This window comes from Myripristis murdjan, chromosome 16 (genome assembly GCF_902150065.1).
Source record: "Myripristis murdjan chromosome 16, fMyrMur1.1, whole genome shotgun sequence".
NCBI lineage: Eukaryota > Metazoa > Chordata > Actinopteri > Holocentriformes > Holocentridae > Myripristis > Myripristis murdjan.
The window spans coordinates 19,400,073-19,427,783 of NC_043995.1; the positions used below are offsets into that span (position 1 = coordinate 19,400,073).

General features: G+C 44.9%; 1 protein-coding gene across 1 annotated transcript in view; it reads right to left on the reverse strand.

Moving 5' to 3' along the window:
* The window catches only part of efna4 (ephrin A4), a 33,601-nt gene extending 12,793 nt beyond the window's left edge, over positions 1 to 20,808 (reverse strand). Inside the window, exons 1-2 of the mRNA XM_030072722.1 lie at positions 20,257 to 20,808; positions 182 to 480 (exon numbers count right to left, since the gene is read on the reverse strand). Of these exons, the coding sequence (XP_029928582.1) occupies positions 182 to 480; positions 20,257 to 20,378 (421 nt within the window). The 5' untranslated portion in view covers positions 20,379 to 20,808. The remainder of the gene's footprint in view (positions 1 to 181; positions 481 to 20,256) is intronic.
* Between the last annotated feature and the right edge of the window lie 6,903 nt (positions 20,809 to 27,711).

Genomic DNA, 27,711 nt, shown 5'->3' on the forward strand with positions numbered 1-27,711 from the left:
TGAATAAAGCTCGGCCGAGCAGCAACGACAAACCCGCCGCGGGGCAAGAGTTGAAGAGGTTAAAGCTGTTATTAGCAGATATTGATTGCCTGCTGATATATTTGTCCGTCGTTAGTTTTTCTCATTCTATAAATCCACCCACACATGCAAATGCTCACGCATACACACATGCATCCCTTACAGCTGTAGTAGTAGTGGTGCCCAGGAAGAAACTCAAATCCCAGGGAGAACGGCGTGAAGCGCTGGATCTTCTCGGAGAACCGCACTGGTCCAAAGGGAGCGTGGGGGGTGTTACACTCCCACCTCTTGATGGCCCCCCTGGTCTCCACACAGCCCTGGAAGGACTTCTCTGCCACCAGGTAGAGGGCCAGGGTCTCCGGCTGTCCCGGGCCCTGAGCCTCCTCAGCAGGGTAGTGGGGACAGTAGATGTCCAGGTAATCATTCAAATTCACCTGGACGGACAGATCGCCCGCTGTTAACCTAGAGAGAGAGCGACACCGGTATTAATATTTCACACCACAATTAGATAGAGTAATATATGACTGAAAAGGAAACATAGTTAGAGATAGACCACACAGAGAGAGAGAGAGAAAGAAAGAGAGAGAAGAGATGGATGACAGGTATTCCATAATTCCTTTCTGCCTGGAGGAGTGTGGATGGTTCCAGCAGATGGATACTTCATCAATATTACACATAACGATTACACGGGATGATAAAGCAAAGTTGTGCGGCTATTTTTTAAATTTGTTTGAGATTTGATACATTGTAGTGATAAAATTCCACTTTATTGCCGGGGAAATCATCAGACCGACAAAGGAGAGGTGTCGAGAGACAAAGAGAGAGAACAACAATTCCTCATATGCTAATTAAGGCCAGTGAGAAGACTGCAGCACAAAATAAACCAGCTTCTCTCACTTCCACCGCCCAATAGAGATGTGCAAACACAGGCAAGTATACACTTGTGCTCATGCACATGTACAAGGTTGGCTGGTTTTAGGAATGATAACGACTCCGGGCAAGACAGTAGCACTAGCACAGAACAGAAGGGTGGCTTAATGTGCACTCTTATGAATGACAGATTCTGAGCTGGCCTGTAATACCATTTTATAACAAGCAAGTGAGTTTTACAGTTTTGTTTTAAAAACAAAAACAAAAAAAAAATGCAACTATCCATTAAAAAAAAAAAAAAAGCACATGACACTTTTTAGATTAGTAGATTGTCCTTGTTTGTCCAGTGTTTGACGGTGATCTCTCATTACAACTATGAAAACAAGTAGGAAGTTACACTGAGGTTAGGATTGCCTATGTAAAAAAAGGAAAGTATGTCCTGCATCACCACTTCTATGCGGGACACAAATTAGCAGCTGACCTTTTAACACCTCTGTCAATGGGAGCAGAGGCCGATAATTACCAAGGACTGTTGCTGGGACCACAACACAGGACTAAAATGCCAGGTTAACCAGTTTACGCTGAGCTCAAGTCCCGTATGGTAGTGGGATTTTAGGTCAGCGCAAAAGGGGTGTTAGCAAAAGTATAGAGAGTTGCCCTTGTACAAACTAGCACAGACTAAAAGGGGGAGAGAGGAGACAAGGCAGAAAAAAGACTGAATGAGGGAGATGAAAAAAGAAGATGTTCCTTATAAGTAAACTTAGGAGGACAAAAATGGCTTCCTGGGAATCATAACAGCATGAAAAGATGGGCAAATAAAACAGGAAACCAGAAATGAGGAGAGAAAGGTGTGACAAATGGAGAAAGGGGATGTGAGTGATGGAGTGACATGAAACGCGGCCCAGAGAGAGACAGCAGGAGATTGATGAAAAGACAGTTGTTGAGACAGGTTGGGGCCGAGAAATGGAACAACAAAAAAAGACTACCAAAATAAAGCCAAAGAAAGCAGAGAGTAGGATGAACAGGTGGGAAAAAACGGAAAGAGAAAAGGAAGTAAAGAGAAAGTGTTTTAATTAGTGACCCCAGAGAGTCTGACTGCAGACACACAGAGAGAGGAGAACAACTGAGTGGAGGAGGAAAAGAGATGGACTTTAATTGGTCTCCCCTTCACATGGAGTGCAGGAGAGAAAGATGAGTGTTGGTGGTGGGGGGGGCCGAATGTGGCTCGGTGCAGCACGTTCAGGTCCGTCAGTGGGAGTCTTTATAGAGGGGCGACAGAGCGAACGAGAGAGGAAAGGAGTGCTGGGAGTCAGTGAAGAGGAACAAGGGAGGGGAGAAAAAAGAGCACGGGAGGGGAGGAGGGGGGGTGCACACGGACAGCGGAGTGGTCTCAAGTTAACTAGGCGCACAGAGAACAGCCGAAAAGAATAAATGAGAGAAAAAATGACTGTGCTATCAGAGGTGGAGGGGAGGAGATGAAACTGATGAAAACTGAAATGAAACAGAAAGACGTGACAGGAAGCAGGGAGACTAAGATGGTCCAGCAAATCTGCAGAGGATGTCGAAGATGGATGGAGCAATGAAGAGAGGAATGACACAAAACCATTGGAGAGCAGGGGGGCCCATATGGTGAAACTACGCAAAAAAAAAAAAAAAAAAAAAAAAAAGAAATGAAATGGAAATTCCCATTTTCTGTTAAATCTGAACCTGAGCGATCCACGGGTGGCAATGCCAGAATAAATGAAAGTGGACACAGCCGCGTGCATTTCTAAGGCGAGATAATGGAGCAGAAAGCAACGAGTGTGTGCCGCGGGGCTGCAGGTGAGACCCTGGAGGCCGGCCTCACTAAAGCTGCTTCCTGCTCAATACTGCTGCACGGGATTGGTGATCTATCAGCAAGACAGGACACCATCGATCAGAATCCCTCGCACGGGACACACACACATTCCTCTGATCAATATCCCCTCCCAGTGAGTCTCTCTGTGTGTGTGTGTGTGTGTGTGTGTGTGTGTGTGTGTGTGTGTGTGTGGGTGTGGGTCATGTCCAATAGCTTTATTACCTGCGTGCACTAATCACAGCCTCACAAAGGCATGTGATTGTCAGTTAATACAGCACAAATGCACACACACACCAGCATAAGCATGCACAGGTATTCAAGTTCCAGCCCCCAACATGCAAACACACACACACACACACACACACACCAGCACATTTACTCATGGTACTACCTGTGGCTTTCTCTGAGGCTTTGACGGAGAAATGTTTGCTTAGGTGCACCAGCTGTGGTAGTGTGTGTGCATGTGTGTGTGTAGTAATAGAAGTGTGCTGTGTCAACATGCATACCCCCCTGCAATACATGTCAGTCACCACAAGCTTCTCAAGCTACTCCAGTCCTGTCAACGCTTCTCCCCACCCACCCCACTCACACACACACACACACACACACCCCACCCCATCCCTTCCTTCCTTACTCCCCAACCTCCATCCTACATGCCTTCTCTCCTCTTTCTCTTCAATCCTCTCTGCTTTCTTCTTCTTTCACGATCTCCACTCCCTCTCAATGACATGCACCCATCCCCATCCATGGCTGAGGCCTCTGCTGCTTCCCCCTCCACTCTCCTCGTATTTCTGTTTCCTCCCTATCCTACATTGCACCTCCCTTTCCCAAAAAGCCTCCAACCTCGGCCTGCACCATATGCACGCTGGCAATTACAGAGAAGGTGTGCTCCACTGATGTCAAACTGTCAGCCCTCTTTCTCTTCTCTTCCTCTTTTCCCTCTCTCTGGCCCTGGTAGGCTTGGGTACGCCCTAATTACACTCGGCATCCTCCCCTCCTGCCAGCCACCATGCAGCAGAGCAGTGACAGCACAGGGCATCATGGGAGCATTGCGGAGCAGTGGGTGTCAAAGAACAGAGCGCCAGAGCAGCCTATCAGCAAGAGAAGCAGGGATGAGGCTTGGTTTGGTCCGACACTGAAGCAGGGTAGAGGGCAAGGCAGCAGCAGCACGCACTCACTCGCACTCATGTATGTTTAAGCACGCATGAATGGATATGTGCGTGCACATGCACACACGTACACAAAACTGCACAAACACATCACATACACAGGCGTGTAAACATGAAACGGGTTCAAGAATAAAAAAAAAAATACTCCGTCCCCCAGGCCAGAGGGTGATCAGTGACACCCTCCTGAGGTTTGGTGCAAGCTCTTGGCTGATAAAGAAAAATCTCACTGAGGAGCCGAATTAAAAATAACATGCTGGGCTCTTCAATGGGAAACTTAACAAGGCCAAAATGTATTCCTTTTACAATTACAGCAAATCAGATTCAAATTCAAAACTGAACGTAACTGATGTCCTCAAGATATGTATGCGAGTATCCATGTTAATGTGCATGTGCACACACGTGCACACACGCGCGCACACACACTCACTCTCACATACAGTAGCGTACACATGCTACTGTGTATATGTGTGTGTAGTTATAATGAAAAGCAGGGGGTTGACTGTGGCAGAGACCTTTGATCCTTTAATATGAGAGAATAATTAAAGGAGCAACAATCCCACAACACGGCTTCAGGAATACAGAATAGATACTCTACCACATGAGCTGCTACATACTATGCATACGCAATACACTGGGGCGCTTATACAAGTAGTATACATAATCAGTATAGTGGATAAGAATATTCTACTACAATGAAAATGCTAATAGCATGCTTACGCTACACGATGCATGCCAAATTAATGCAGAATTACATACAGAATGTCATTTAACGTGTTGCATGTAAGGGAGGCTAATCAGTCCAAAGTAAACACCAGCGCTGCCTTCTCTCAGTGGCTGTGGGAGGCCGAAAGGCTTGGTGGAGCCCTAGTTCTTCCGTGGCCAATCACAGCAGGGCAACCGCTAACTCTGGTCACTATCCTGACTGGACACAGCATGCTGTGGCCGCTCTGCCTTGGCTGGGCATAGCATGCCACAGCTACAGCCTCTACGGCGCGGTGCTCTGGGAATGCCTTTGGCGCGCTACAAGAATGCCTTGGTCAAATGGTATTGTTTATTTCAATTTACTTGGAGAACCAGATGGGTGGGGTTTTACCGCATAGGAACAAATGAGTAGGTGTTGGGTGAGTCATAAATCTCAATAAACTGCACTAAATTAACTTTCAGATACTATCCTCTGATTGTTTTAGCACTCTGGCTCTGGTTGTATTGTCATCTGTGCAAAACACCACCAATTTAGTATTCCCCACGTGCTAAGAATTATTTGGAAATACTATTCGACCCAGATTTGACTGGAGGAGGGACAATGGTGCGTAGCCTCAACATGAAGACCACCAAAGGAAAACAAATAAGTGGAGGTTTCTTGTATGGGTGCATACCGTAACTCAGCTCTGTTTTCATCTGAAAAGCCACACAAAAATCAGGATACTGGGCAGCTGAATAAAACTAGTCTTCATAGACGCCCTTCTAGGAAGAGCAGAAGTGTAGGGAGGAATTGAGAAACTGATGGAAAAGTGGGAGAAGTGAACAAAGAGACCCTGCAGACAGGAGGACAGGAGGAGAGAGGGAACGAGGCAGAGAACAAAAGAGACAGAACATTCTTTCCTGAAGGTCTCCATAGCTTTGGTGACCTCTTGCTCCACAGGCTATCCCCATGATCAGAGCCAAAAAAAAAAAAAAATCACACAACTGTACTAGCGCACCCATGAGACTCAGAGAGCGAGGTGAGAGAGAGAGATTCTGACACTTATACCTACTCGTCATTGCACTGCTTCCAAAACTGTACAGTGCTTCGACTCCTTTTTCTTCATCCACTCCCTTCTCAACTATTTCTCTCTCCAACTTCATCTTTCACGATGGAGAGTATGTTTGTAAAATGGACCCGTATTAAGACAACCCCCGCCACCCCCTTCCATTAACCGCTGCCCCTCCCCGCCCACACAAAGCCATGCTGTGTCCAAACGCCAATGTTGTGTCTAACCTGGTGCTTACTCCCCTCAATGCGCACAAACAAGGACTTTACCCCCCACCTCTGACCATCTGGGGCCCCCCACCACCCTGCCTGCCCAGCTGGCCCAAAAATCCCTCTACCCCCCGAGATGCCCCGAGCCCCGCCTCTCCAAATTCTCAGTGATTTCCTCTGAGTCCTCAAACCATGAGCCATGATCATGATCAGGCCCTCCTCACGAAAAGGAAAGAGGGATTTAAGGGAAACAAGCTGTTGCTCTTATCTACTCTTTCCTGTTTGGTATGCCTGTGTGTGTGTGTGTGTGTCCATGTGTGTGTGTGTGTGTATGTAAAAGATATGCTTCCTGCTAACCTTCAAGGTTAGCAGGAAGCATATCTCTCCTCCACACTGGACCTTTTCCCTTCTGGCCTGTGACTTTTCATCTACAAATATGTGGAGTATGTCTGGAATGAATTTTCCCTTCGTTTTGTCTTTCTTTTCTTCCATCCACTGGGTTTTGTGATTTCTTTCGGTAAATCCTTGAATAGTTCAACAGATGTACACACACATACACACACAAACACACACACACAGAGATACATGTGAGACCCTTCCATGGACCTTGACCTTCACTGTAACCCAAGCCAATCTTACAATGTTCACACTTTGGAGGATTTTCCTCATCTTTCAATCCTTGGTCTTTATAAGGATACAGGTGCAACAATGAGTACATGCATGAGTGCACACAGACACACACACACACAAAATGCAGAAGGCCTCGTGCATTGATATGAATTCAGTGCATGAATGTGGGTGAGTGTGGCGGTGGGTGTATGTCCATAAACTAGATGAAGCGATTGGTTGCACCTCTCTTACCCTGCAGGCTGCACTAAATGACCAGAAGGCACAGACCACTCCACTTCACATTCAGAGTGTGTGGATCAGCAGGCTGCCTCATGGACCCACATCCCCTATCAATTTACAGACACAGATAAAACACACAAACACACACACACACACACAGACACAGACACATGTCCACACACCTGCGGCTTCAGGCCCTGAAGATTCTAAGCCTCAAGCAAAGACAGAACAGACCCTATTTTCTGCCTGTTAGGGCCTCAGTGGTACTGTGTGTGTGTGTGTGTGTGTGTGTGTGTATTTGTGTGTGCACGCATGTGTGTCCATTCTGTGGGACTCAGCAGAGCAGCAGAACAGGATGTATAGCTATGACCCTGAGAGCTGAGGAGAATTGTGTGACTCGTGCCCACAGAAGCCATCAGTATGGAAACCAGTCCATTGGAACCAGTTTGATACGGCTGCAGGCCTGTGGACGCTGTCGCTCCTCTCGGCAGCGGGCTGCTGTCACACACAGGCACAGCTCTCCGTGTGTGGGCTAGTTTGCTCTTTGAGTAAGCTTCCTATTGCTATGAAATGACTGTCCTGTCCGCAACAGAAATGGACAGTCCCGAATTCTTGAATGGCTCATTTTGTTGCTGCTCCATCAAACACACCATGCCAAAACACTGCCTCACTACCGCCCACTAGCACAGCAGAAGCTAACAGTATTGACTTGCTCACCTGCACCGTGCGGAGGTGGCCAGACTTGTAAGAAGAATTCAGTGTTCGCATTCACACATGGAGAAGGGTAACGGAGGAAGCGAGTGTGCTTTCTGGCAGAAGAAGTGTGCGTCGGCGGGAGTGGAGTGCGTGTTCGGAGAGGGTGTGCAGGGGGGGTGGGGGGTGGGGGGGGGGGGGGGCAAATAAGGTCAGACGTGCCGTTGCCAGGACAACAACCAATCCCAAGCTGGGACTGGTGCCAAGCCTATGCCCCACCCATCCATCCTTCCATCCATCTTTTTCCCCTGCATCCCTCCGTACAGCACCCTAAACCTCAGAGTAATGAGTGCTCTCCATGTTTCTGCAGTCTAAATGGAGCGGCAGTGTAAATACAGGGCTGATGTGTACTGGTGCCAAGCCTGAATATATGAACCTGAATATAGCTACAGTACCTCACTGCTCAGACGCTGACAGAGATGGAGCGAGGAGACGGCGGTGAGGGCTGTGATGGGTGGATTTAAACAAAAAAAAAAACAAAAAAAAAAAAGTCATGCTAGGAAAACATTTATGAAATCTATCAAAGTGCATTGCTACAATGTGTCAGCTAGCCTGATGCTGTGCCAACATCATTTGTCTATGTATCGGCACTAACTTGTTCACGCTCTTGGGTTTTGGACCTGCTGCGAGAAGGTACAAGTCTCACAAAACCAGTGTCGTTTCTTAAATCACTTCTTGAACACTTCTTTCAGATACGCGCGCGATCGTTTTTTTTTATTATTCTTGCATTTTGCTGTGTCATCTTGATGAAATCTGTTCATTTCAAGTTAAATTACGCTGTATGTGATTGTAAGTAAAGTACTTTGTTTTTAAAAAGTACACTCATCTTTAAGGAATCCCTCAAGTTAACAGTATAGGGTCTACACTCTCATCTGTTATATTACCTATACTTAACTACACTTATCTGTGTCTCAGGTCTTTCAGCAAGGCCCACCTGTGTAAGTGGGTTAAGGAGTACATGCGAGCAACACCCCCTAAAAGCACACATACACACACACACACTCACTCAGATACACTCTTCACCATAGTGAAAAGAGAGCTCGCTAAGCAAATACACACAACCAATAAATCAGACTTGGCTTTGAGAATCCATCATTTACTAAGTGGGTCACACTTCTGATGGGGTAGACGCTCTTTCCTTCCTGTTCTACTCTTTGTCTCTCCCTCTCTTCTTTTTTTTCTCCTTTCTCTTCCTCTTTGTTGCTCTCTCACTGTCTCGCTCTTCCCCTGATGTGAAGATCAGTGCTGGATGGGCGGCAAATAATACCCATCCCAGGTGTGCTTTCTCTTTCTTCTTCCTCTCTGGTGCCTTGGCAGTTGTTAGTGGAGAAATGGGCAGTTGGCCTGGGCTCTGGAAGCCCTTCTGCACTCACTCACTCATTCACACACTCACACACACACACGCACGCACACACACAGTTAAGACATGTCAAGACAACTACAGTAGGATCCTGCTGCAATACATCCAACAGGATTGAATTATTTATGCAGATAGAGGGAGAGGAAAGGAGAAGATGGAGAGCAAAGACTGGAGAGGCACGGAAGGAGCAAATAGAGTGAGCTGGCCCCTTTCAGTCCCTTTGACTTTCGGTGAACTTATTTAAAAACTTCTTTGCTTGGTTTCATTCCTGGTCGCCTTCTCTCACCCCATCTACAGTGGGTCTCATTTCCTTCCCCTGTCAACGTGTCTTCACCTTCTCCTACTCTTCTCTTTTCCTCCGTCGCTCCATCTACACCCCTCCTCACTCTCTCTTTTCGCCTCCCCCCTCCTCCTCCCTCCCTCTCCTTCTTTCTCTCTGTTTATCTAAGCACTTTCACGGTCACTGCTTTGGAATCCCTGGAGTCTAAACTGCCCCTTCCCTCTCCCTCTCGCTCTCTCGCAGCCTATCCATGCCTCTCTGTCTCTCTCCATCTTTGTCCGTCAGAATGGTTAAGATTCATATCGCTCTGTGCATCAGGGGTATGGAATGGTCTCCCCTATTCCCCCTCAAGGCAGCCAGCTTTGTCCTGCTCTAGTCACGCACATACCCCCCCCCCTTAACACCACACGCCACCCTTAAACACACACATGTAGAAACACATTTATATCAATGTCTAACAACCCGATTAGGTGACACTCACGTTAAGGAGCTTGAACCAAACCAAAGAGTTTTATAAATTGTGTTGATTATCAAAATTAATAACGAATAACCCTACCTACATGCATCACACATACATACACATTCAGTGACGTTAAATAAAACACATTTTTCCAGGGATAATCAGTGACTTTGATCATTTGAAATAACATGAACCATCCACATTTGGGATGTGATGGCATCGCCAGCTTCGCAGCTGGATGCCCCTGATTTCTTAGAAAGGCTAGTTTGGTTCCGCAACACTGCTGAAGGGGTTAGACACAATAAGAGAGAAGGAAGGAGGGAGGGAGGGAGGGAGAGGGGGCTTTAGGAGGAAGGAGGAAGGATTGGGGTGTGTGTGTGTAGACGCCTGTCTCACTGAGTGCCACAACAGCCTGGGACTGGACTGGGATTATCTGATTATTTCAGGATTAAAAATGACGAGCTACTACTTAAAGTAATAACCCCAAATTACTGTATTAACATACAGGAGGCATATGTCAGTGCAGGTGCATGTGTGTGTTTCTTCGATAATACAAGCACAAACCCTGTTGAGTCCACTGTAAATCCGCTACAAAGTTAGGAAGCAAATAACGTAACACACGAGGAAAAAAAATACAACTTATTTCGGCATCGAATACGTAACTTTGATGAAGTATAACACCGCTCAGAGCAATTTTCTGTTCTGAAAGGAAATAAACCAGGGAACCTCCTTAATTTAAAAAATATGCAGTGAGTAAGGGATTTTTTTTTTGACTTTCGTGACAAGGCATTTGTCATTGGGTATGTTAGAAGTGCACAGATTAATTCCACAATCATAAACACAGGAGCGTCTGCTCTTGTGTTTTGAGAAGCGTGGTGCGTACAAGAACTCCATTTCCAGTTGAATAGGAGAGCAATGAGATTCATGAGTTCTCCTGCTACAAGGCCATAGCTATGGAGATTCAGGACACGGCTATTTCCCCCTTTTCCATTCAGCACAAAATAGCACTACAACTCTGGATGCTTTTGGACTGTGAATGACAACCAGCTGATCATTCTGGATGAATATAACAAAACATACTTTTGTATGGTGACAGAAACCAGTTCATTTGAAATAGGTGAAATCTGAATACAAAATAACAAATCAATACAATAAAATGATTCAAACTGTTTGACAATACTGAGTTTAATCAGCTAGCAGTATGGAAAGATCATTAGCGCTGGTGTTAGTCTAATATAGCTCCATACTCAGCGCAATGTATTTCAGCAGACTCTGTGTTTATCGTAGATGGTTTCAGCTAACATGGCATGCACTTGTGCAATAAATTGTGAATATATAGGGGTGAAACTGATACCATCCTCTAGCCGCACATCAGTAGGTTGATCAAAGAACATATCTGGAGGAAAGTCTGCATTCCTTTAACTCATAAATAAAGGATTTGATTGGAACAAAATGTTGAGAAAGAGAGTGAAAGGCAGCGAAAAGAACAAGTCAAGGCAGAGAGAAAAAAAAAATAGCAGCCAGAGCACCAAGAGAGAGGGATCAAGCTGCGCATTACTGCAAACCCGAAAATCATGTGGTACTGGTTATTGCTACAAAAATAACACATCCAAATATGCTCTCCCACACATACCAGTGCTATATCTCATCATCTCACTGTAAGCCTCAAAACATTTGTGCTCCTGCGCTGCATAAGACTGATGTTTGAATAAGTATATGAGAGGGCATTCCTTTCATATTTTGTCCAAGAAGCCCCTTTGCACAGGTACAGTGCCGTGGAGAAAAAAAAAAAAAAAAGTGCACACTGCCGTCAACACACAACATGCATAACTACATCCAGCATAAGCCTGCTTACTCATCGCACACACAGCGGTGACACACACACTCACACAAACGAGAGAGCAGTGTCAGTTCTAAATGGGGTGTGATTCCTACTCTGGCTCTCCCCAGAGTCCAGGCAGCCATGTGTGTGAGAGTGTATGGAGGCAGAGGGTGATGGTAGTGGTGGTGGTGGTGTGTGCACGCGTCTTCACCACACCTGTATGCGAGTGTGTGTGATGGAGTGTGTGTGTACGTGTGCGTGTGGGCGCGCGTGTTGGCAGCAGGGAAGGGTGGGGTGCGGGGGGGCTCCTCACGCTTCCTTGTGACAGTGATAGTAATACCTGCTGACATCCTTTCTTCCCTCTCTCCTTCTCTCCCTCTCACCTCATCCCTCTATCCCTTGGGGCCTTCCCGTGCTGTTTTGGGACTTGAAATCTGTTGACTCTTTCCCTACCATCCTCTCCTTAACGCATTCTCCATCCCTCGCTCCCTCCACTGCAGGTCTAATGTTTTTACCATCTCTGGGGGATGAAGAGAAAGAGAAACAGAGAGGGAGAGTGTGTGTGTGTGTGTGCGCACGCGCGTGCGTATGCATGTGGTGTGTGTGACACAGGGAAAGAAAAAGAGAAGAAGAATGTGTGTTTCACATCATTGGGGGCTAGAAAGTAGGCTGTGCTGCCATACTTCTGGGAGGCAATGCCAAAATAATATTAGTTTTTGTTCCGCTGTATAAAAAATCTCTGAAAAAAAAAATAATAATAAAAAAACATAGAGCACTCCAGGATCCAAAATATCTACATTGTGCAAGATTTGTCATGTGATCCATCTCCTCCACTTGAGCAGGAATCAAAAAGTACAGGATAAAAGGTGTTTTTTAGGACAGACTATCAAACAGGGAATATCGCGAGCAAAAAGCATTTCTGAAGCCTTTTCACAACTCCGAGAAGGCAATTCTGATAAGCAGAATGGCTATAAAGGTGCAATTCACAAAAGATGCCCACCCCAAAGCACGAGTACACACCCCCTAAACACACACATGTTGAAGTGGTGTTATCGAACTGTCCCTTTGTTGTGGCTAGATAAAGTGTAAGGGAGCTGTGCTTTCTGGGAGGAGGTTTATTAGTCCATAAAGTTTGTTCTGGTGTGAAGACGGCCGCTCCTATCTCTCCTCCACATCATCATACCGAGACGCACCGCAGTGACCTTTACTGAAACACGCACGTGGCATCTCCAACATGTATGCAAGCTCACAGGACAGACAGCGAACACATGACCCGCACAAGAAAAAAACTAATAACTGAGGGGAGACAGGCAGACGGGTCATAGATAATGGCTTACGGAAGCAAAAAGTGAGAATGCATCTGGTGTATTCTCTTTGGCTAAGCTTTTTACTATTTATGGCTTGTTCCATTTCCTCCGCTGAGTGCAAAGCTGTAATAGAATTCATATGATTTCGTCAGCAGTGATACAGAGCATTTTTGTTTCGTCTCGTGCCTTTCAACGAGAAAATGCCAGACCATGTTATTATTATTACGAAGCCATGTCACGCAGGTTTACACTACGCCTGCAACATCAAATTTTAATAAATGTCACTGAAAACCATTTCTACATGCCCATGTGGTTATTCTACACCTGTGAATTTTCAGGAGACACTTCGCCACCTCTCTGTAATTTAAAATAAAGCATTCCACGAGTTGCCGTCTATACCCATTGATATTGGGCGTCATTTAATACAGACTAAAGCTAAACTAATTCTAAATAAATAAATAAATGAGGACATTGTTTTCGGAATGCGCCAACCCCAATAATTATTAAGTATTGTATTGTTATTTTGCAACCTATTGATCATCTCCGGGCTGCAGAACTGCTACGCGATGGTCAGCTGCAAATCCAATTTTTAAAGATTTTTGAGGCCATTTAGAGATTTTTCCTAAAAACTGAAAAACTGGATTTTTAAATCAATTAACAGACAGCTTCTTTTACGGGAACAGAATCTTAGGTTTCACTCACAAAAAAAAAAAAAAAAAAAAAAAGAGTCAACAAATAGTTACACATCACATACACCTCGTGCAATTTCTTGGCAATGTAATAAAAATGATAGTTGCCATAGCGACGATTGTACTGTTGATGATATGATATGTTTTAGAATTGTGGCGGGAATGCGAATGGGGTAAAAAAAAAAAAAAAAAAAAAAAAAAAGAAAAAGAAAAGAAAGTGCTTTTTTTCAGATTTGTAAAGTGAAACTGGTGGGTTTTAAACACCTTTGCAGAGCCGTGGCACAGTGGCAAACACGTCTCTGTGCTCTGCTGGCATTGAGGGCCTCGCATGGTACAATAATCCAGGTTCCTGCTACAGCCTTTTGCTCTGCCTGGGTCAATACTAATTCAATTTCTGTCTCAAGGAATTCCCTGGTCGCCTCTTGGCAGGATTTCTGAGATGAGTGAGAGAGCACTGTGTGGAGTGTGCATATGTGTGTGTGTGTGTGTGTGTGTGTGTGTGTGTGAGAGAGAGAGAGAGAGAGAGGGGGGAGAGAGAGCGAGAGAGGGAGAGTGAGAAAGGGGGAATTCTGAGAGATGCACATAGTGGTTAACAATGCAATAAGTGGATTGCATTATTTTGGTCAAGCTTAAGTTGATACAGCGTTTTCCCACATTTTTTAAGCTTAGCTATTGTTACAACACGATTTAAATGCTGTTTTGTGTGGCAAGAAATACTTAGCTGGCCCGAATCACCCAACAATACCAGTTCATTGTGTTGCATGAATGAATGCACTCCTGCACAGCCCTCATCAACAGCCTCTAACCACCATGGATCTCTCCACACGCATACGGTGCAGCAGCCATTTTGTGCCAAAGCCAGGCAGCATTGTGCCAACCAAGAGGCAGACAACACTGAACCTCATTTCATTCCACAGCTGTTACACCCCACTTGGAGACATTCATATAATACAACTTATTACAGCTTAATAGAACCTAATATTGATGTATGTGTGTACACAGAGAAACGGGGCGGCGTGGGGAGAGAAAACGAGAGAAATTGGGAAAGAGATGGGTCCATATGCAGCCTAGTGATAATGCGAGAAGCTGGCGATAATATCTGGGTGTTAAATTGGTATCGATTGACTAAATATCCTGACCAGGAGGAGAGAGCGGCCGTCCTTTCATGCTTGTACACCATGTCTGCTCCGACGGCTCCAAGCAGCACTGTGACTATCTGATCCATTTTAATACAGACATCCTCACTGCTAGGCCTCTGCCCAAACCTCATTTTCAACACAGTGTGTTTGACAGAGAAAGAGTCTGACTGACTGTGTGCGTGTGTCTGCACGTGTTTGCATGTCTGTGTGTGTGTGTGTCTGTGTGTGTGTGTACCTCAGCTGCTTTCACTTCAATTGCAGCAAGGATTATTTCTGTGCGCAACATGTTTATATAAGATTTTATTGTAAGGTGTAATGTAACACCGATCTAAGGCGCCTCTCTTTCTTAGTAAAATCGAGGATTACTGATTTCACGCATGCCTGAGCACACACAAAAAAACCTAACAGTGTCAATTCTGACCTATGCCTACTTTTGCAGAAATCCACACCAAACCTGAAATGGCACACAGAATGAGGCCACATGACATTTTAGCGCAAGAGACGTGGTTGCACAATACCGCTCCTTCTACAAAACCAAGCATCTAAAGGCAACAACACACCTTTTTCCCACTAACACTTCAGTCACACCTAAATGAAGTAGCAAGTGGAAACAAAACAATGACCTATTTAGATGAGAAGCCAACACAGCGGTTGGTAAATGTTCCCACAGACACACACCAATGGCTGGAGGTGAGGATTTTTCCAGTAAGAGCCACTCTCACTCCTTGCTGTGAGCGGAACAGACTTCTGTGTAGCAGTAAAAAACATTGTTCTTATTCGAGCTCGCAAATGAATCATAAGTGTGAGTGTTTTAATAGGGTTGGGTATCCTGGTGGATTTCTGGGTTTTGTTTTTCCAGTCTGAACTTTATCACACTCCATCGCTGCTCAAGGAAACAAAGACTTCCTTTTAACACAAACCCAACAGGTCAGTTCCAAAAGAACAGCAAGCACACATACTCTTGCACTCAATCACACACACACGCACACACATGCGCACACACACACACACACACACACACACACACAAACCTTTGGCAGGGCCATTGTTCCTCTGAAATGAACTTCAACCAAACACAATGGCAGCAAACGTCAATTCGCAGGCGCACAAAATCACTAAAAATCACTGCCACACATTGTTTTCCTCCAGAGATGAAGAAGCTTGAATGTACACAGGCTAACTCATCCACAGTTTACTTCCAGATAATGCACTCAATACCACAAACAAACAGACAAAGCACATTTACAAAAGGCAGACAAGGTACACAATCACAAGCACACACACACACAAACACATCTCAAGGATCTACATAGGACCACAACACTTTGCACAGCAGCATGTGAGACAATAGGCATTGACATAGATAGTATACAGAGGGACAGTGATAGATCTAGATTCTAGATGTGGGGAATGAGAGAGAGGGACAGAGAGAGAGAGAGAGAGAGAGAGGGACAGAGAGACAGAGAAAGAGAGAGAGGGACAGAGGGAGAGAGAGAGATTGCATTGTTAGCAGGACAGGGAATAAAGTGGTAATTACCTCACTGTGGGTTTGTTGATTATAGTTCAGCCAGGTTCTCCATGTTAATCATTTACCAGGGGAAGACAGAGATTAGCACAGAGACAGACACAGACTGAGATATAACACAGAGCGAGAGAAACACGTTCATTTACATGCACACACATGGCAGAGGAGCAATAGACACAGAGACTGGAGGGTAAAAAAAAAAAAAAAAAACATCAGTTTAGAGGTGCAATCATCTCCCCTGACAAGACACAATTACAACCACCGTCGGCTTTCATTTCACTGTATATTGTATGTGCAGCTGCGGATTTGTGTCTATGTGCGAATCTGCATCTGCTTCCCTACACGTGTGCGTGTGTGTGCATGTGTGTGTGTGTGCGCGCGCGTGCAAGTGTGTGAGTGATGGTAAGGTATGCGGAATGTGATTTACTTTGGTATTTACGCGCGATCATTCATGAGTGCACACAGAGGGAAATGATGCATAAACAGAGCAGAGATTACACGGAAGACTTATGAGGGGTGCTTTCAATAAAGATACAGAAAACCAATACAAATATTCATCTCCTAGCGCACCATTTAAACATGCTTCACTGGCTTGCACCTCACCCTCAGCCGTCATCAGAGAGGGAGAGAGAGAGAGGAGCTGTCTGGACTTATGGTATTGTTACACATGCTGCTATAAGTCCCGCGTCCAAACTTGCTGAGTGAGTTACTTGCAAACACTGATTGCACGAGCGAGAGAGAGAGAGAGAGAGAGACAGAGCGTCAGCAAGAGAGGAGACGTGCCAGCGAGAGAGGCATATGTAAGGGAAATGAGTTGAAGTAGTCCTGTTGTAAATGTTGTAAATGCATGTAAATGGTAAACACTGTTATCTCCAATTAAAACCCTGCTGGTCCGCCATTCTGTGGGAGGCAGGGAGACAGAATGGGGAAAGAGATGTAGCGAGGAAACAGAGAGTCTGAAGTTTGAGCTCTAAAACCAGAGGAACTGTTGCAACAAGTTTGGCTCCGCTCACTCACGACGGGGGGAAGAGGGAGAGAGCAAAAAGAGAGGTGTGAGCCAAGACCAAGGGTAAGACAGAGGACATGGAAATGGAGCGCTTGATTTAAAGCCGAGGTTCGGGTGACATTTACTCCCGTTACAAATTTATGAGCAGCCCTATAGATGTTAAAAGCCTCTTTCATGCCATCATGCCATCTCTTGCAAAAAGGTAATTCTGCTCTGAAGGTTTTGGGTGCTCCAAGTAAACGACCTGACCTCAGTGTGTTTATGAGGAGGAATGTAGACAGCACCGTAGCAGAGAGTAGGGCTGGTCAACTGGGTGATAATCTGGTTTGGTCCAACAGGTTCTAAAGTAAACCATGCCAAATGGGAGGGGTCTGAGTATACCCATAAATCAGTTTGAGCTTGTCACTTTGATGGGCGCTGAGTACATTTGAACACACACACACACATTATGTTTTGCAATCTTTTATTAACCTTTATCTATTCCACAAAGTGTAACATAATTTCTCTTCTAATAAGGAGCTATAGCTCTGGGAGGAACACGGTTATAAAATCAGAACAATCATAAACTCTGTTCATAAAATCATAAAACAGGGCAATCGAAGCGATTCAGCCCCACAAAGAAAGTGGCCCGGTGTATTGGACTCTGAGATGTTCAACACTGACCCTGCAGTCAGTCTATCACTTTCATTTCAGAGTTCCATTTTTCAATCTGGAGGGTGCTAAATGTGTGCCAGTTAAAGTGTTTGACTGAGCCTTTGTTACAGCCATATTAACCAGCAAAGAACAGAGCAACGAGGCCCCCCTCAGTCTCCACTTCACTGCCCCTGCTTCATTAAAACCATAAATCTAGATGTCGAAGGAAAGGTGACGGCCAGTGAATGTCCTCTGTCATCCACATTAAGGAGAGGCTGTGTGCTCTGCAGCTACATTGATATTATATACTTGCTAAGCCTTTTATGCACAGGAGTGTCAGACATTCCTCCTCTTTGGTGGTTTTGTCAGTGTCAGAGAAGGCAGGAATAATGCAGGCATAATAAATAATAAACATGAGCCCACACAAGTCTTTGGATTTGAATTACATTTTAGGCATTCAGCTGTCACTCTTAAAGAGAGCAACCTGCAGTTAGCACAAGTAATCACCAAAATTTGCAGGCAAAAATCTAGGGAGCGCTAGGATCAAAGCCTCTGATAATGGATGGAACAAATATCCCCTCTCCTTGTAAACTTTAGAGGTTACACTCACCAAAAAAATAAAAGCAATGCCAACTTTTTTAAAATAATTTTTCAGACCTATGAATTATAGCACAATATAAAACAGTTATAAAACTGAGGACAAATACAAACAGAAACCACAGTGATTATTTTGTGATCAAGAGTGCCCTCTGCACAATGACCGGCTAGAAGTGCCTGGAACCTGCAGTGCAGCGTCGTGCCAACAAACGCATCGCCCTCCAGTCCCCCGTGCTCCGCTCCCCTCGCCTGGCTACATTTATGGGCCTCAGGACAACCTGGCTTGCTGGCTGGCACCTAATGGAAAATATGGTATGGGAAAATGACTGAACCTCAACTAATCACACAGCCAATATCCATCACTGGGCAGGAGGGAGTTGTGAAAGAAAGGTGGGGAGAGGATGGGGGAGTGCAGAAAAAAATGAAAAGGATGAAGCAAGGGAGGTAATGAAGAGTGTGGAAAGGAGAGGAGAGAAGAAGAGAGGAGAGGAGACACAGGAAAACACAGAGAGGGAGGAGTGGAGGAATGAGTGAGAGCCCCAGTGGTCAACCCAAGGGATTGCGGGCCGGGTGCAGCATCGCGGCTTCACTGATAGCTTTGTGATTGGGTGGTGTTGCTGATGAGAGCGATTCTCTGCCACAGTGGGTTACCCTCCGCCGTGATGCTGATGGCATTGTGATTGTGTGGTGTTGCAGCCGACTGTGTGGCCCTGCCACAGGCTGTGACCATTCATCCCTGAATCTCCAGGGAACAAGAAGGTGCTTCCTAATCCTCACAGTGTTCCACCCCAGCACAATTCTGGTGGCTCCCAATTACAGGACTGGGCTTTACGCGCCTGGACACACTGGATTTAACCTCGGCTAACTCAACACAGGATGAGTCCCGCAGATCTGCCAATGGAGCCCTGGGGGAAATCAAGTCCCTGGCGTAATATATTTCTGTCACATTTTCTGCATCTATGTAAAACACTAGGCCAAATTGTGAGTGACAAAGAGGTCTCCACGGCCAATGGCTATTAAGGCCATTCATCTGAGTGAATATTTAGGGAATCAGGCTTCACAGACAGCCAGGGCTTCTAAATAAGTGGGTGAGTGAATGGCGGATGTGGTTTTTTGGACAGTCGCCCTACTGCCCCTGCAGCTCTCCCAACTCAACCCCTCAATTAACAAGACTGGAACACCTGGATCAGCAGGTGAGCCTCACTCTGCCTTGCTAATAGCCCCAATCAACCCATTACACACACACACAAACACACACACCTTCCCATTACCCGACTACACATTCGCTTACGCACAGCAGCACTTTAGACTTTAATATACACCTGTGTTCGCAGAAAGCTATCTAGGGCACTATTCAGAACAAACACTTAGGAAGAAACCCTTACTTCTGGTCTTCTATAAGTAGCCTAATCACTAACCGCAAAACTCAGTGGATTGGTGAAAGCCAGGGTTAGTGTGTAGTCATTATGACAGAGATAACTGGGAAGGGGAAGGTGACATCAGGCCTCTCAGACTCACACCGGCCTATCACTCCTGTGTATACCCACAGCTCTGACCTCCTTCTCTGAGTAACAGACAGGTCTGATAGCTTTTGAGTTAGGGCAGGTTTGAAGCAATCATACCTGTCATGCACCATCCTTCAATCAGGCAAACATGTGCGTAAACCACAGCATAGCAGAGATTCTTTAACCCAGCTTAAGCCTGAGTCATTTAGTAGGAATTATTGTTGTCTTTGCGCAATAGTACGTGTGAGAACACGGGGTGCAAGTTCAGACCAGCTGCGTTTGTCCTGTGCTGAGCAATTTTCCCCACTGATTTATGAAATGCAAGAATTTTCGCTCTCTAAACGTTATCATGCACCACAGTCTTTTGCCTGGTAGTGAGATTGAGCTCAGGACAGAGAAATACACGAGCGACTGTCTCCCTTTGTCCCGGAAAAAAAGAGCGTCACCACACACCGCTGTGCCCACCACTTTCCTCACCTTGTGTTTGTAGAGTTCCAGTAGACGACGTGTCTTTTGGCCATGGCAGTGGATATGATGTTGAAGAGGAACAGTGTGGCTTTCCATGCACTGATAGCTCCCGGTGTCCACAGAGACCCCATCACTGCTGCCTGAGGGCGGCGGGGAGGCTCAGCCAGCACCGGGTGGGAGTGGTGTGAAGGTCGGTGACAGGTAAGGGGCTCCCGGTGCAGCAACTTCCAGGATCCCAAAAGTTCCTCCGTCAAGTGAGCGGATACAACCTCTTTACGTTGTCAGCATTAATTTCTGCATGATGCCTCAAAATAAATGGAGTAAAGTCGCTCAAACAACAACAACAAAAAAAGTTAATTGCCCCAGGCTGCAGAATGAAACGTATTAACTTCCACAGTGAAAAGTTGGTCCAGGTTCCGCATGATGCTGCTGGGATGGGATGTCGTCACTGAGGAAAAAAAAAAAAAAGGAATTTAAAAAATAAAGTCCAAATCTGAGTTTAAAGGTCAGGATTGTGCATACACTGATAGGGTTAGATAATCAATTGAGAGGTGCCATCTGGTTTGGCAGCAACAGGCTGTGCGGAGCTCCGGCAGGGCGGATCCACATGGGACGAGGGCGGTGCCGGGGAAACTTTGGACCAATCAGAGCAGAAGGGTGTGGTGATAATAGTGCATAGTTTTTCCTTGTGAGGTGCGCCGACTGGTGTGAGTAGGCAGCCTGTTCCAGTTATTCAAGAAAGCATCTGACCCACTTCCGTCCGCTCTTCTCCCGACTGAAATGACTGATCTGGGAATTACTTTTCTAACTTTTATTTTGTCCAGGCGATACAGTTGCCTAGACAGTCGCACCTGCAGGCTTCTGCTCTTGTAGCTCCACTGCACCTGCTGGATGTTTGCTCAAGGGCTCCTCAGCAGATGCTGTCAATAGTGTTTTGTAATCCCTCTTCCCAATCCAAACTGTCTAAGCTGGCTCAGGGATTTGAGCTGGCCAACAGCCAGAGACAGAGAGAGCCTGCTCCTCCACAATCTATGCCACAAACCTGCTTCTATCACAGCGAACACACGAGCGGCTCGTCTTAGAGTGATTAAACCATGTGTTGCTCCAAATAGGACAACTTGCCATGGACTTCACATGGAAAACTGGTGCACTGAGGTACAACATGCTGTAATCACACAGCAGGAGGCCCCGCCACCCCTTTGATTGTTGTCTGCAAGATCCCAATTTAGTTCATCTTCATTTGCCTGCTTGGTGTGTGTGTGTGTGTGTGTGTGTCTGTGTGTGTGTGTGTGTGGCAGTAGGGTTGTAGGTATGTATTAATTCTCCGGTTGTTGTCAGCCACCCCAGGGGAGAGTGTAGTGACAGTAATCACCGCACCTCCATGAGTGAAAGCCACTGGTGGTCCTGTCTAATTACCTGATTCCCTCTGTGTGTGTGTGTGTGTGTGTGTGTGTGTGTGCGTGTGTGCGTGTGTGTCATTTCAAACCCTGCTATTATGCTCGGACCATCACTCATCCAGACAGAGTTACATGGCTAGGTCGGTGTTATTAGCTGCAACTGCACGTTTGGCTAATTCCTTTATGGAAGACCCCCGCCTTTCTCTCTTTCTATCTCTATCTCTTTCCTTGTGTGTGTGTTGTGTGTGTGTGTGGCACGAGGACTCATTAGCTCACTTCCTGGAGGTCCTGATCATTAATTTCCCATGATGCCTCAGTGCTCCTGTGTGGTTAATTTGTCCCTGGTGAGATGTAGCACTCCCTCAGCAAACATGAAGAAGACCACAGCAGAGTAACTCCATACACAGGGGTCTGTGTCTCTCTCTCTTTTTCTCTCTCTTGTTTTTGATTGATCACAAAATCTATAAGGATAGCTAATTATGCTTTTTCATTCATTTCTCTCAATCTCTCTTTTAGCCTTCATCACTTTTTATCACTTGTCCTTAAAACATGACGATTAAACTTTTCCGAGGCCCTTTAGTTCAAACTTTCCCTCCAAACTAGTGTCACAGATTTTGGATTGGCCAGAGTTTGTAGCCTCGACTCTGTGTGGCCAGAGATAAAAGTGATCTAATTTACGCTATGGGAGCGCTGATTGAAATCTACAGTTATGACACACTCAATTATGAGCCATGTTGATTGCAAGACTGATGGATTTCACGCCTTGTAATGGGCGCTTTAACTAACCTGACAGAAAAATTAATCTTAACTCCAGCTTTGCCTTCTTCTCGTCTGCCTCCAATTTTCTTCTCCTCTTTAATATTTCTTTCATCTTTTGAATCGGTCCTCAGCTCTCTCTCTCGCGTGTGTCTGCTATTCATCCTTATCAATACTCTCTTTCAAACCTGTTGTTTTCCCTTTTTCTCAGTCTCTATCCATCATCCTTCCTCATCTTTCCTCTCATTGATTCTCTCATTACTGGTCAAATATGTTTTTCCTGTCCCCTTGGACAGTTTATCTTAGTAAACATTCTCTATTATCCCATAGAGTTTGTCCTAGCCGAGCAAACTTGCATCCAGTGAATTACAGGATGAGCAGCTTCATTTATAAAAGATTGTTATGCACAGATTTGTTACTTAAAGCCCAAACACAAACAAGCCAAAATTGATGGGCCAAGATATTGATCCGAGGTCAAAATCCAGGCATTGCAGCTATTTTCTCCTTTCCTGAGGCATGTCAATAACGAAAGCTGATTTCTGTCGATGTGCATGCAGTAGCTATCACTTCCATCTTTTTAAAATTATAATGTATTTGCTAAATTCTGGTGCTGCCTACATGATGTCAAAAGATATTTTTAAGAACTCCCCAGTGCCTGTGTTTTCCTCTGGGATGCAGGAATTAGAATTAACTACCATTTTCTTGCAAACAGGCTGCAGGACATCACCCTTAGGATCAAAGTGTCTATTGAAAGGGCACAAAGGGAAACTAGTGGACTATAAATAAGCTAAGTTTATGAGTATTTTTCCAGGTGTAAATTCATTACATACTAATAGGGACAGATACTGTATATGAATATAGGACATTTTTAGAAACTAGTCTGATGCCACATGTGATAACATTTATAGCCATGAGGTAATTTACGATGTGTGTCCCTAGATTGGCCTTTGATAAAACATGTATTTACAATGTATATGTATTATATTCTACTATACACCTGTTACACTGGCTGTCTTGATTTGTTCAGCTACTGCATTAACTACTGCTACAGGCATAGAGATAAGTTAATGATTATAATGAGTTACGGTTGGTTAGAAAAAAAATGTGTGTGGTCTTGTTTGATGTATTTTAAAGTGTTAAATAGACCAATTTCCTGCCCTATCTTTGTGTTAATGCTGATATGCAGCTCTATTATGGATGGATTTGAATCAAGTTGATGCAAAAGAATGAGTAGATGTGACTGACATTTTTGAATTATAATCATTTCAACAGTCTTTCATTCTTCTGTCAGTGGAGGAGATTCGGGACGAGATTTCGAGACACAGGAAAAGCGTGTGAATTCAGAATTTGAGGGGTCTATTCCTTTAAGTGCCTCTCATTTCTCCTTTCTCCTTTTTTCCCCCACTTTCCTGCTCTTCCCCTTCTCTCACTCGCTCGCTCTTTCTCCCCATTGCTGTTGTACAGTAGTGTCAGTAGCCTCTTAATCCTGTTATCTCCACACATACAGGCTGACACCAAGCCACTCGCCAGAGCTGTAATCAACTACCCTATACACACAGACACACACGCTTTCTCTTAACTCTCACACACACGCGCACACACATACATCCATCCACACAGACACACACACTGCCCGCTTTCTCCCTCCTCTCTGTAATCCCTCTATTTTTGGTCTATTTCTATTTTTGATAGGCCATATGCCTGCACGTTTCCTGCACATCTTGGCCTGTCTATCACTCATCATTGCAGTGCAGCTCCACATACACAAGACATGTCCTCTTTGGCTGTCACTCTTCTTTCTCCTCACTTTTCCTCTGCTCATCGCCATCCTCTTCCTCCTCCTTCTTCTTCTCTTTGCGTCCCAGCATTTCTCTCTGCGGTACCGGTAACATTAATGCGTCCTGCCACTCAAACTGGTGCGCAGACCTATTCTGCTGTTTCCGCTGTGATGTTAATGCCGGGATGCGGCTGACTTCTAACGTGTAATGATGTAGCAGTCTCGGAGGATTGTTCAGTCTTGTCACTGCTTTTGCCTGTGATGGCTGCAGGCACAAATACATGCATGCACACATGTATGTGCATGCAACTACCCTCCCTGTCCCTGACATACACAGTCACACACACACACACACACACACATACACACACACACACACATCCTGTTTACTCAATACGAAGGATGTTCTTTCAGCAACTTTTACCTTTTGTTATATCTTGCTCAAATTTTTACTTTTTCGAACTGTTTTTCTCCCCTGCCTCTCTTGCAGCAGCACCGATTTTATGGGGTCATCATTTTACTTTGTGTGTTTTTCATTCTCACCTTTTGCTTTTGTGGAGTACATTGCATGCGACTCTTTCTTGTGCGCGCCTCCTTCTTTTCCTCCCCCCTTTCTTTCTGCCTCTCAGTTCCGTAATTACAGCTCTGGACTCAAGCAGTGATGGTAAATGCTTTTCTATTCCCCTCTCTCCATCGCACTCCCTCAATCTCTGTCGTTCCCTCTTTCTCACCAAGCAAATTACATCTTGGTTACTATAGAGACGTGTTTATTAAACGCTTTTTGCCTCTCTTTCTCACCTCACCTTAAGCCACCCTGCCTTGCCTCCTCTCCTCTCTCTTTTTTCTTCCCTATCTGCCTTCCACTTTGTTGACTCTCTTCATGTACACTTGTGTATTGACCATCCTCTGTGTCTTTTTTTCTCATTCCATTCCTTTCTTTTGTTGTTTAGGTGGCTACTCTAACTTCTTCGGTAACTAATAGTTGTTATTTGTAAAGGAGCGAAGAGGATTGGATATGTCGAATAGATTTTCAATGCAGTGGACGGGGCCATTGTTGTAGCCATGTACCTCATGTAAGCAGATAAAGAAGGCAAAGTCTTTCATTGTACTGATACGCTTTGTGCTATCCATTACTATTGACAGTGTAAGTGGCCCCCACTGAATACAACACTCAGAGATGCGCACAATCTGATTGTGCCTCTTCTTTCCCCTCATCATCACTGATAGTGTCCAATCTCCATTCCTCTCCCTTGGTCTGTTTTTTTTTTTTATTTGTTCATCCTTCTTCAAGAGCTGTTAAACTTGTTTTTCTCATGTGCCACCTCTGTTCAACATAGTTCACTCCCATTCCTTTTTTCACACAGTAAAAAAATCTCCATCTTAGCAAGTAGTTTAGCCTCACATTCAGTGTTAAAGTCTTGTTTTTCTTTTCTTTTTTTTTTTAAAAAAAAAAGTGAAAAAAATCTGCCTGGGCGATTACATAACCTCCTTTGTTTCCCATGCAGTTTCACTTCTTTCAGTCATTTTTCTGGGGAACAAGTATGAATACGTTGAAACAAGGCAGAATAAGACATATCGTACTAGTATCAAGAAAATAGCACTCGCTTCAATAAAATTCTGGAAATTCGTTGATTGCCACTGAAAGCAAGAGGGATTATCTCACCCCACTGGTGGATTCTCTCTTGTTCTCTCTTGATTCTCTCTTGTTTTAAGAAAAACACTGAGTATTAGACTCGATGATGATAAAATTGAGATCTCTTTTCGCAGTCCATGTTGCCCCTCTTCCCTTGCTGCTCTCCTACTTTCCATCTCTCCTGCCCTCCCTGGTCCCCCTCTCAGCACATGTGGATGATTAGTGTAGTCAGATGGAAGCGAGACGAGGACACACGGCCCGCTCTACATATTCATCTGTCCTTCTGTTGCCTCCGCTCGCAGGGCCGCTCGCTCACTCACCGCAGTCCCTCCCTCCCTCTCGCTGCTCTCTGTCCGCTAACACTCTGTCCACTCTGTGTGCCAGCACTCATCCTCTCCCCTGAATACCTGCACAATCTATCCTCTCCTCTGCCTTTCTGTCCCCAATTGTATCGCCCTCTCTCCTCCCCGTTGTCCCAAATGGATTGAGCCAACCCTCTGTAGTAAAATTGACCTTGAGATGAATGAGGCTGTGGCTGTTTGCGCATGCAGTGTGATAGTCTGCCAAATATGTGGTGAAGGTTATATCTTGATCCATTTAGTGGCAAGAACTGCACTTTTGTGACTTGCCTTCACACCCTCCTCGGTTTGTGCTCTTTCTATCTAAAAACAAACGATTCTTTTTAGTAACACAACTTCCTTGTAATTACAGCCAAGGAACCTCAGGCGGAAGCTTCAGGGTGGGCTCATGGTTATTGTGGCTATCCTTTACACACGTTTTTGTTTTGCACCATAACAGCCATGAGTCATGTCGAAGTACCTTTGAGCAAGGCACCAATGCCTCATCTGATCATGTGTGGCTCTGAATAAAATGTAAATGAACATCAATCTTTTTTTTTTTTTTTTTTTTGCAACTATTTAGCAGCCACTTTAAAAGAAAAGCCCACTCACACAACCGCTGATTTAAGTGGATTCACCTTTCGTCTGCTAACTCTGCTAAGCTTTTATCTGCTTAAACCTGAATAAAGCAATTCATTTCTCACTGTTAATTTCTGTTATTATTTTTTTTTTTTTTCCAGCGTATGAGCAAGTGTGAATGTTTGTCAGTGTGTGCCTTTGTGTCTCTAATCTCTGACTGTCAGTGTGTGTTTTTGCAGGCGGTGATGGGATGGGATTTTGGCAGACATGCTTATGTGGTAGTAACTAAAAGCAAGTTAATTGTTCCCTCAGGATATGTTCAAACAGACCGGACCACTTAAAATTATGGGCTGGAGATAAAAATGCAGATTTTTTTCCTGTCAATGACTTTTTCCCCATCAACGATTTTTCCTGTGAGTTATTACTGCGGAATCAGACACCAGCACTTTGCGTGTGTCTCTGTGTGTGTTAGTAGGAGGGAGAGAGTTAGAGGAAAACAAAGGGAGAGGTTGTGCACCCATGTATTTATTTATTTGTGTGTCACACAAACGTCTGTTTCTGCTGCTTTTACATCACAGTGATTGACGTGCTTAAAATGAGTACCTGAAAGCATTTAATTAAATTGAAAATGCAGCATGTTTTCCAATAATCCCACTTTATGTTCACTAATTAACTCTACATATGCTTTAAGTTAATTGCTCTTGGAAGAGATGTGATGTAAATACACAGACAGTGCGCTTAGGCTGGAGCTAAGACTACACAATTACCTTGATCAAATATATTTATCGCCGATGCAGACGCTGAAAACTCAAGAGTGTATGATGCAACAAACGGGTTTTGCAACTCCCACGAGTCGACGTGACGACGGCCTCGCCGCCATTTTAATTATTCATCCCTGTTATTGTCTTAATGCTGTGGGATGTGGACTTCTCGAACTGTGCGTCTGTCTGCTCGTCCTCCTCTGCCGTTCCTCGACTCATCACA